Here is a 10,717-nt window from a genome sequence, read left to right as displayed (position 1 = left end):
GGCTGTCCGGGCATGCTGGAAGTTGTAGTTGTGCAACAGCTGGAGGCACCCTGGTAGGGAAACATTGGACTAAGCTGTACAGTCTGATAGAAGAAAAAGTTCTGATAGTGTCTTGTTGTTAAAGGGGTAGGAACTCCAGTGGAAAACATTTATCTTATTTTTTTTTTTTTTAAATGAACTGATTAGAGATGAGCGAACTTACAGTGAATTCGATTCGTCACGAACTTCTCGGCTCGGCAGTTGATGACTTTTCCTGCATAAATGAGTTCAGCTTTCTGGTGCTCCGGTGGGCTGGAAAAGGTGGATACAGTCCTAGGAAAGAGTCTCCTAGGACTGTATCCACCTTTTCCAGCCCACCGGAGCACCTGAAAGCCGAACTAAATTACGCAGGATATTCATCAACTGCCGAGCCGAGAAGTTCGTGACAAATCGATTTTACTGTAAATTCACTCATCTCTAGAACTGATGCCAGAAAGTTACACAGATTTGTTAATTTCTTCTGTTAGAAAGAATCTTTACCCTTTCAGTACTTTTTACCAGCTGTATGCTACAGAGGAATATAGATATATAGATATAGAGATAGATATAGATAGATAGATAGAGATATAGATAGAGAGATATATATCTCTATCTATCTATCTCTATCTATCTATCTATCTCTATCTATCTATCTATCTATCTCTATCTATCTATCTATATCTATCTATATCTATCTCTATCTATCTATATCTATCTATATCTATCTATCTCTCTCATATCTATCTATCTATATCTATCTATATCTATCTATCTCTCTCATATCTATCTATCTATCTCTATCTATCTATCTCTATCTATCTATCTATCTCTATCTATCTATATCTATCTATATCTATCTATCTCTCTCTATCTCTCTCTATCTCTCTCTATCTCTCTCTATCTCTCTCTATCTCTCTCTCTCTATCTCTATCTATATGAATCCGGGTAGAGAAAACAGACATGGTCGCACATCCACAATTTTGTATTTTGATCTAATTGCTTCTCAGCATAATTTCCAAAATGAACAGGTTATTAGTATATATTTTGATCAAAAGGTACAAGCCCATTCACCACGTCAAGGCCATTTTCAAGCACTGCTTGTAAATGACTAGGTGACCCTGGTCCAAATGTTGCTTGCTGTGAAAACACTTTTTTATGGAATGGAATGGAATGAACCACTTTTGATTTAAAAATAAATAAATATATATTTATATTTTTAATCTACACAGGAGATTCGGATGATGCGGCTCCATCGAGCTCTATTGTACTGTCATCCACTCCCCCCTCTGTGTCTCCAGCCATCAAGGAAGCGTCTCCCACCCCTCCGTCCTCTCCGTCTGTTACAGCTGGATTCTCACCAAGGTGTGTGTGTGTGTATATATATATATGTGTGTGTGTATATATATATGTGTGTGTGTGTATATATATATATATATATATATGTGTGTGTATATATGTATATATATATATATATATATATAGTGTGTGTGTGTGTGTATATATATATATATATATATGTGTGTGTGTGTGTATATATATATATAATCTCTATAGTCCTAATTCACATAGGTGCAAAATAGAAATACAGTGACATATGCTGTACAGTGACCTGGGCCATGTAACACTGTAACGAAAAAAAACTAAACTGCTAAGTGCAACTTGCAGCCCTTTCGCTATTGCAAAACTACAACTACATGCTGGGAGTTGTAGTTTTGCAAAAGCTGGATAGCCGCAGGTTGGAGATGGTAAAAATGTTTCTGCTGTTGTATAAGAACTAGGGAACGAGCGATTATCGGTATGGCCGATGTTATCGGCCGATAGCCACGATTTTGGGCATTTTCGGTATCGGCAATTACCTTGCCGATAATGTCCCGCCCACCCCCCACCGTAGTGCTGGGCGGTATACCGGTATGAATCGGATACCGTTTTTTTTTTTTTATCCCACGGTATGGATTTTTGCCCATACCGCTATACCGGTCGGGCCCCTCCCCCACCCTCCGAGTCAATAAAAAAAATTAAACTTGCCCGTAATGGGGGTGGTCTAGGCCATCCATCCTTCCTGTAGTGTCCGGCGGCATTCTGGGTGGAGGGTGAACCGGTGCGGGCTGTCCTTCTCCGGGGGTCCTCTTCTCCACTCCGGGCAGGCTCCAGCCTAGTACGCTGCATAGACGCCGCTACGCCGTGACGTCAGGTGCGTCGCTGCGCACGGACTTCACTGCGCAGCGGCGTCTATGCTGCGTTACTAGGCCGGAGCCTGCCCGGAGTGGAGAAGAGGACCCCCGGAGAAGGACAGCCCGCACCGGTTCACCCTCTACCCAGAATGGCGCTGGACACTACAGGAAGGATGGATGGCCCGGACAGGCAGGGGGAGAGAAGCGGGTGGTGGCGGCCTATGGCACCGCAAAAGCCACTGCAGTGCATTGATTGAAAGCGCCCGCTTTAAATCAATGATCTGCAGCGGTGTCGCGGGGGGATAAATAGCCGATTACTTATACCGGAATATCAGTATAAGTTATCGGCTATCGGCCCTAACCTCCACCGATTATCGGTATCTACCCTAAAAAAACTATATCGGTCGATCCCTAGTTTACACTGAGGAATAGGAGAGGAATCCTCTCATAAAAACTCTGCCGCAGAATTAAAAAAAAAATTTTCCGGCACAAAATTTGCGGAACTTTTTTTTTTTTTTTTTTGCTGGACTACAATCACCAATTGGAATTTCCCTTTTTATTTATTTATTCTTTGTGTGGAATTTCCACGCGGAAACTATTTCAAGCGGAATTCTTTTTTTTTTACCATTGACTTCAATGGACTTCTGCTCGCGTATTCCGCCAGAAGAATTAACGCAGTGTGAACAGTGCAGGATAAAATACATTGAAGTCAATGGCAAAGTAGATGTTAATTGTTTCTGAAGCGGAGAATTCAAGAGGAATTACTCGGTGTGAACGCACCCTTAGGCCATGTTCACATGGCATAAAGTGGGCGGATTGTCTGCATGGCAAAACAATTAGGAGATGCCTGCCCAGTGGAAGAATCCGGCAGGCGCTAGGACCGCACGAAAATTCTTCGTCTCATGGGACTGCAATGCGTTTCCTGGGAGAAACCAGCAAAAAGTCTATTCTTTTTGCGGAATCTGGATTTTTGTGCAAGAAATTCCATTATGTGCACAGCGCAGCAGAATCCTATTGAAATGAATGGGACGCTGCTGCAGCGGAATGTCCGGGCGGAATTCCGCACAGCCATTCCGCCGTGTGAGCATAGCCTTCATTGGATATTGTCACACTGTGGGGGCAACACCTTTAACGTGGGTAATGCCAGCGCCCAGTTGTCTATTTTTTAATACATTTTCAGGAGGAGTAACAGAGGAATAGTTAATAAGAGCTAAACAAAACACCGCACACCCCTTCTTGCCCTTACTCCGCTATAATGACATCACGACCCCACCGCCTGCACACAGCTCTCTAAACGAACTCCGGGTGCTGCACAGAGATCGTGGGGGTCCCAGGGGCAGGACCCCTGTGATCAGACCTCTTATCCCCTATCCTTTGGACAGGGGATAAGATGTCTAGGGGTGAAGCATCCCTTTAAAGAGTACCTGTCACCAAACTAAACTTTTAATATATTGTTCCTTATGTAATTATAAGACACTTTGCTATTTACTTGCTGTTAAAATTCTCAACCATTATAGATTTTAATGTGATTGAAAAAAACGGCCACTAGGTGGCTCTGTTCTGTTCCCTGCGCAAGTCAAACAGTTAGTTTGGTCTCCTCCCGGCCTGGCAGGAGACCAAACTCAGGAAGTGCGTGCAGGGCATGACAAGACACAGCTCTACCAGGCTTCAGTGACATCACCCCTGCTGGGGAACGCCCACTTTCTCCTTCCGGGAGCTCACACAATGGGAGCAAGGGGAAAGGTATGATACACAGCTTTTTAAAGCTCGGAATTTTTTTTAGGGCAGGAGGGGTGTTAGGAGAAGTTAGCGAATATAATCTGAGTTAGTTTAGAAAATATGGTCTGATGACAGGTACTCTTTAATAGGCCCATCATAGACTAGTAGTGATTTTTTGTTGGGGGTCTATTACTTGTCATTGTCCTGACATGCACCTCCAAAGTGTCCCAAATATTGTGATGTGAATGAGGCCTAAGATGAATGTTTGGGGGGGATATGTGACCGAAAATAAAGCGGAACCAATCTGTACAGGTAAAGTAATATGTGACTTTTCTTTTCTATGCAGTCAGAGCCCTGGGGGTGAACTCATGGGGCTGCAGTTAGATTACTGGACAGCAGCCGCCGTCAACGACAAGAAGAAGGAGGCCGAGAAAAGGGAATCCACATCCGCCAAGAACACTTTAAAATGCACTTTCCGCTCGCTGCAGGTCAGCCGGCTCCCCAACAGCAACGATGCCCCCGCTGCTCCCACCATGTCCATGACGGTCGTCACAAAGGAGAAAAACAAAAAAGGTAACCGCGCCATTGAGAGAGAGAGAGAGTATATGTCCTATGGGTAACATGGCTCCAAGATCAGAGAAGGCAGCAAATTCCAGGCTTAAATCCATCTATCCCACTAGAAAAGTGTTTTCCAATTAGTGTGCCTCCAGCTGTTGCAAAACTACAACTCCCAGCATGCCCGGACAGCCGTTGGCTGTCCGGGCATGCTGGGAGTTGTAGTTTTGCAACAGTTGGAGGCACCTAGGTTGGGAATCATGAACAGACTCCACTCAATACACTCAAGGGGTCCCTGGGACCACCATAGAGTGGAGTCTGTTCATGATTCTCAACCTAGGTGCCTCAAGCTGTTGCAAAACTACAACTCCCAGCATGCCATGTAGGACACACAGGGGCTTAAGATGCCCCTAGTATCCCCATAGGGAGTGTATGGAGTGGAGTTGATGCATGATTCTCAACCTAGGTGCCTCCAGCTGTTGCAAAGCTACAACTCCCAGCATGTTATGTAGGACACACAGGAGCTTAAGGGGGTCCCTAGGATCCCCATAAAGCCTGTGTGTCCTACATAACATGCTGGGAGTTGTAATTTTGCAACAGCTGGAGACATATAGGTTGGGAATCATGCACGTACTCCACTCCATTCTTTATGGGGATCCCTGCGGCCCCTTCAGCCCGTGTCCCACATAACAATACCCTAACCAGGCTAGATTGGAAATGCCTAGAAATTTCGGACATTACGAAATTGGAGAATACCTTGCTTGTCACCTGTCGTTCAGGTAGGTCCTTTTACAAGTATAGTCAGCCCTATGGACACAACATGACTACCTGGAGTAATGGCAGCCTGCTGCACTAGAGACAACTGTACTTTGGGGGGGGGGGGGGGGGGGGGAGTTAAGGATTAAACCCATAAGGCTATAGATTGGGGGTAGCGGCCTCTACACTGTACCGTATGTTACTACTTAGTATGCGGGTAGGCCATAATGAGAATTGTAGTTTTGCTACAGCTGGAGAGTCATAGCTTGGGGAATTTTGTTAGCCAGACAACCCCTTTAAAGGGGTCCTCCGGTGCTTAGACATCTTATCCCCTATCCAAAGGATACTGATCGCAGGAGTCCCGCCACTGGGGACCCCCGGGATCTTGCACGCGGCACCCAGTATGTAATCAGTCTGATTACAGATGACCACAAGGCCGGCGGTGTGTGACGTCATGCCCCCGTGTGACATCACGCTCCGCCCCTCAATGCAAGCCTACGAGAGGGGGCGTGACAGCTATCACGCCCCCTCCCGTCGGCTTGCATTGAGGGGCGTAGCGTGACATCACACGGGGGCGGAGGCGTGACTTCACACGGGGGGGCTGGAGGCGTGACGTCACACGCCGCCGGCCTTGTGGTCTTCGGTAATCAGTCCCGGAGCGAACACGCTCCGGGGACTGATTACAAACGGGGTGCCGTGTGCAAGATCCCGGGGGTCCCCAGCGCCGGAATTCCCGCGATCAGGCATCTTATCCCCTATCCTTTGGATACCGCTGTCCTTTGGATAGGGGATAAGATGTCTAAGCACCGGAGTACCCCTTTAATGAGAACTCACCCGTATAGCCTAATACCAAAGTAAGTAGGACAGGCGTCCATACCTGACATCCGGGACATCTCTCCCTTCTTGTATAAACTTTTTTTTACCTGTATTATGTAACTATGTCTGGTGTTGGGATATATTCACACACCAGAACAAGGAGCTGCTAGAATTTTGCGGTAAAATAGCGCTTTTTATATCTGCAACGTTTATTGACAGTAGAAATGTCATTGGATGTCAAGACGCGTTTCACTTGTTACCCATTCGTATAGCAACATTTCAATAACGTACATAGAAGCGTCTCTGAAAAGTCCTGCACTAACCTTGGGGCCCATCTGCACTGCTCATACTTGTGCTTTCAGAACATTCTGCTCGATTCACAGTCCGTATAAAGGGGTACTCCGGTGGAAAACTTTTTTTATTTAATGAACTGGTGCCAGAAAGTTAAACAGATTTGTAAATTACTTCTATTAAAACATCTTTACCCTTCCAGTACTTAGTAGCAGCTGTATGCTACAGAGGAAATTCTGTTCTTTTTTAATTTCTTTTTTGTCTTGTCCACAGTGCTCTCTGCTGACACCTGATGCCCATATCAGGACCTGTCCAGAGCAGGAGAAAATCCCCATAGCAAACCTATGCTGCTCTGGACAGTTCCTCACACGGACAGAGGTGTCAGCAGAGAGAAATGTGGACAAGACAAAAAAAGAAATAAAAAAAAAAAGAACAGAATTTCCTTAGTAGCATACAGCTGCTAAAATGTACTGGAAGGGTAAAGATTTTTGAATTTTCCCCAGCAGAATTTTCCGTCTGAATTCTTCACAAAAATTCCGCCGCGTGAACATAGCCTAATGCAGTGTTTCCCAACTAGGGTGCCTCCAGCTGTTGCAAAACTCATTTATGGAGTTGGTTTTGCATTCTGGTTGGCGCCTCCTGACTCTTCTTTCAGCGGGAGAGAAGGATCGGGCATGCTGGCTAACTGCTTGATCCTTTTGTTCTCCTGCACAGAGGGGTATGTGTATGGGGCAATAGGGTACGGGGGTGTCCAGCTGGTATCTGAAGGGTATTCCCAGCCTCTGTAACACATCTTCTGTCTTTGACTTCCAGTGATGTTTTTGCCTAAGAAGACTAAAGATAAAGACGTAGAATCTAAATATCAATGTATCGAAGGCATCAGCAGATTGATTTGCACAGCGAAACATCAGCAGAACATGCTCAGAGGTAGGTCGGCTTTTATAGCTTTGTTTTTGGCAAACTGACCAATCGCTGCCCCCATCGGGGTAAATACTCGCATGTCAACCGCAAGCGCTGCTCTCCTCGTCCTCTTTGTTGCGGCTAGAGATGAGCGAACTTACAGTAAATTCGATTCGTCACAAACTTCTCGGCTTGGCAGTTGATGACTTATCCTGCGTAAATTAGTTCAGCTTTCAGGTGCTCCCGTGGGCTGGAAAAGGTGGATACATTCCTAGGAAAGAGTCTCCTAGGACTGTATCCACCTTTTCCAGCCCACGGGAGCACCGGAAAGCTGAACTAATTTACGCAGGATAAGTCATCAACCGCCGAGCCGAGAAGTTTGTGACGAATCAAATTTATTGTAAGTTCGCTCACCTCTAGTTGCGGCCGCCGGCGCTGACACTCTATACTGTATCCCTATGCCCGGGCTGCAAAAGGTAAACAAAATAAACGAACGCATGTTCCGACGTCGGCCTTACGCTGGGGACAGGAACGTCGGACAGCCATCAGCCTATCACAAGGCCGCAGCGATGTCCCACCCCGGCCAGTGATAGGCTGTGCCCACTGTCTTGTAAGGCAGTGTTTCCCAACCACGGTGCCTCCAGCTGTTGCAAAACTACAACTCCCAGCATGCCCGGACAGCCAGAGGCTGTCCGGGCATGCTGGGAGTTGTAGTTCTGCAACAGCTGGAGGCATCCTGGTTGAGAAACACTGATGTAAGGAGCTCTGGACGGCTTCTTACATGACAGTGGGCTCAGCCTATCAGTGGCTGAGGCGGAATATCGCTGCGGCCGATGATAGGCTGACGACTGTCCGACGTTCCCGTCCCCAGGAAGAGCGTAAGGCCGGTACCGGACTTACGGGAGGTAAGATAAAGTTTATTTTGTTTTTTTTTTGCAGCCCGGGCATAGGGATACCGCACAGTATAGAGCAGTGGTCTTCAACCTGCGGACCTCCAGATGTTGCAAAACTACAACTCCCAGCATACATGCTGAGAGTTGTAGCTTTGCAACATCTGGAGGTCCGCAGGTTGAAGACCACTGGTCTAGAGTGTCGGCGCCGGCAGCCGCAGCGCTTGCCGGTGGCATGTGAGTATTTACCCCGATGGGGACAGTGCTGGGCTGATAATTAATTGGGGGAGGGGCGGCAGAACAGCGCTCGCGGGTCACATATGATTAGTTCCCCGATGTGGGGACAGCGCAGCACTGGGCTAATTCATTCATTCCCGAGGGGGAGGGGCCAAACCGGTATTGCGGTATGGGTTAAAATTCATATCGTGCAGCACAAAAATGTCAGTATTCGGTATGAACCGGTACAGCGCCCAGCACTAGTTGTAGTTAGAGATGAGCGAACTTACAGTAAATTCGATTTGTCACGAACTTCTCGGCTCGGCAGTTGATGACTTTTCCTGCGTAAATTAGTTCAGCCTTCAGGTGCTCCGGTGGGCTGGAAAAGGTGGATACAGTCCTAGGAAAGAGTCTCCTAGGACTGTATCCACCTTTTCCAGCCCACCGGAAAGCTGAACTAATTCATGCAGGATAAGTCATCAACTGCTGAGCCGAGAAGTTCGTGACGAATCGAATTTACTGTAAGTTCGCTCATCTCTAGTTGTAGTATTGCAACACCTGCAGGCACCCTGCTTGCAAAATGCTGATCTCATTGAATTAAAATGACCAGTCGGCCCATATAAAAGGCAGTTAGAATGAACCACAACACCTCCAGCTGTTGCAAAACTACAACTCTCAGCATGCCCGGACAGCCAACGGCTGTCCGGGCATGCTGGGAGTTGTAGTTTTGCAACAGCTGTGAGCCTACATGTCTTCACAATTTTATATAAACCTTTTCCGTTTTTGTTTTTTCTCCACCAGTGCTCATTGACGGTGTGGAATGGAACGATGTGAAGTTTTTCCAGCTGGCGGCGCAGTGGTCGTCTCACGTCAAGCACTTCCCCATCTGCATATTCGGACACTCCAAATCCAATTTCTAGCATTTTTTTTTTTATTTTATTATATTTTTTTTTTTGCGGTCGTCTTTTCAACACTACCCACTTCTTACTCCATACCGGGTTGTCTGGATATCACACACACTAACTTGTGCCAACGACTCTTCCCAGCACAGAACCAGTTACCCCCCATTTTTTTTAATTTTTTTTTTTTGCATTTATTATTTTTTACTATTTTATTATTGCTCAGATTATTTAAAGCTAAGCTTGAAGTTACAATTTATTTTTCTTTTTTTGTATTTTTAATGTTACATCCAAGGGAGTATATCTACATATATAACAAAAAAAAAAAAAAAACAAAGTCTTAAATATACTCGCCGTAGACATTTTGGTACTTCAAAGACCGCCTAAGAAAACGTGTTGCTTTATAAGGTGTTACGTGCTAGATCTGAATAAGCGGTGGAAAAGGGAATCGGGCGTATTACGTGGCGCAGGCTTTCTCTACATGATGTGAAGTGGGGGCTTCTTATGGGCATGCCAGCACAATGCAATAGAGTAAGACAGATTCTCGGGAGGGGGGGGGGGGGGGGGGTTTACATAGCTGTAGATGAGGCATGTGCCCCCCTGTTTTTTTTTTTTTTTTTGCCTTGATGTGAATGTCATTCCTTCTACATAGGGTCAAAATATAAATTTATAACAACTGAAACTGACATTTTCTAATAGACATAATGGATAAAATTCTGGCAGCTTTCAGCCGCCTCTAGGGGGAGCTCACTGTTTGCATCTTGAGAAAACACAAGCTCCCCCTAGTGTTTGATGAAGGCGCTCACAGGTCAATGATAAAAATTATATTTCCATGCATGGGATTTAGAGCTCTGTATTAGACAAAGGAGCTTAGAGGGGCACTTTGCCCCCTGGATATCTTTTGTGGATAAGATGTCTGATCGCGGGGGTCCGGCTGCTGGGACCCCCTCCCCCCCAAAAAAACACCAACTGTTGTGTGGCCATGGCACCCTGGCGTTCTGAACATTTTTGTTGACAACTGAGTTCAGGGGAAGGCCATAGTTGTGACAATAGCACCGTGCCCCCTCCATTCATGTCTATAGGAGGGGGCGTTATGGCTGTGGTCACTCGTACCGCCGCCTTTTAAGGGTAGGGTCACACAAAGCGTATGCGCTATGTATTGCACGCTATTGGATGCAGGGAAGTACGCAGCATATTTTGCTACAGGCAGTCACACATGGCTTCTCCCCCACAGCCCTGTGTGTGCAGTAAAGTTTGGAGGCGGGCACAGCGTGCCCGCCTCCAAACTTTACTGCGCGCACAGGGCTGTGGCAGAGAAGCCATGTGTGCCTATCGAAAAATACGCTGCGTATTTCCCGCTGCCCAGTGGATTTCCTGCAGCATATACGTTACATGTGACGCTACCCTTAAAGTGTGTGTACAAAAATGTTATCTGTTGGGGGTCAGTGTTCAGACCCTATTAAATCCCGAGAATAAGTGTTTTTCT

The 10,717-nt window shown here is 46.2% G+C and overlaps 1 protein-coding gene across 6 annotated transcripts in view; it reads left to right on the top strand.

Annotated features, from left to right (window-relative positions):
- Positions 1–10,464, top strand: part of PACS2 (phosphofurin acidic cluster sorting protein 2) — a 125,948-nt gene extending 115,484 nt beyond the window's left edge. For all 6 annotated transcript variants that reach the window (XM_056545423.1, XM_056545421.1, XM_056545420.1 and 3 more), the window contains 4 exons: positions 1,248–1,380; positions 4,255–4,481; positions 7,140–7,253; positions 9,134–10,464. In XM_056545423.1, the coding sequence (XP_056401398.1) occupies positions 1,248–1,380; positions 4,255–4,481; positions 7,140–7,253; positions 9,134–9,252 (593 nt within the window). In that variant the 3' untranslated portion in view covers positions 9,253–10,464. The remainder of the gene's footprint in view (positions 1–1,247; positions 1,381–4,254; positions 4,482–7,139; positions 7,254–9,133) is intronic.
- The last annotated feature ends 253 nt before the right edge of the window (positions 10,465–10,717 follow it).

This window comes from Hyla sarda, chromosome 11 (assembly GCF_029499605.1).
Source record: "Hyla sarda isolate aHylSar1 chromosome 11, aHylSar1.hap1, whole genome shotgun sequence".
Taxonomy (NCBI): domain Eukaryota; kingdom Metazoa; phylum Chordata; class Amphibia; order Anura; family Hylidae; genus Hyla; species Hyla sarda.
Note: the sequence above shows the minus strand (reverse complement) of the source record. Positions and strands in the feature narration are given on the sequence as shown.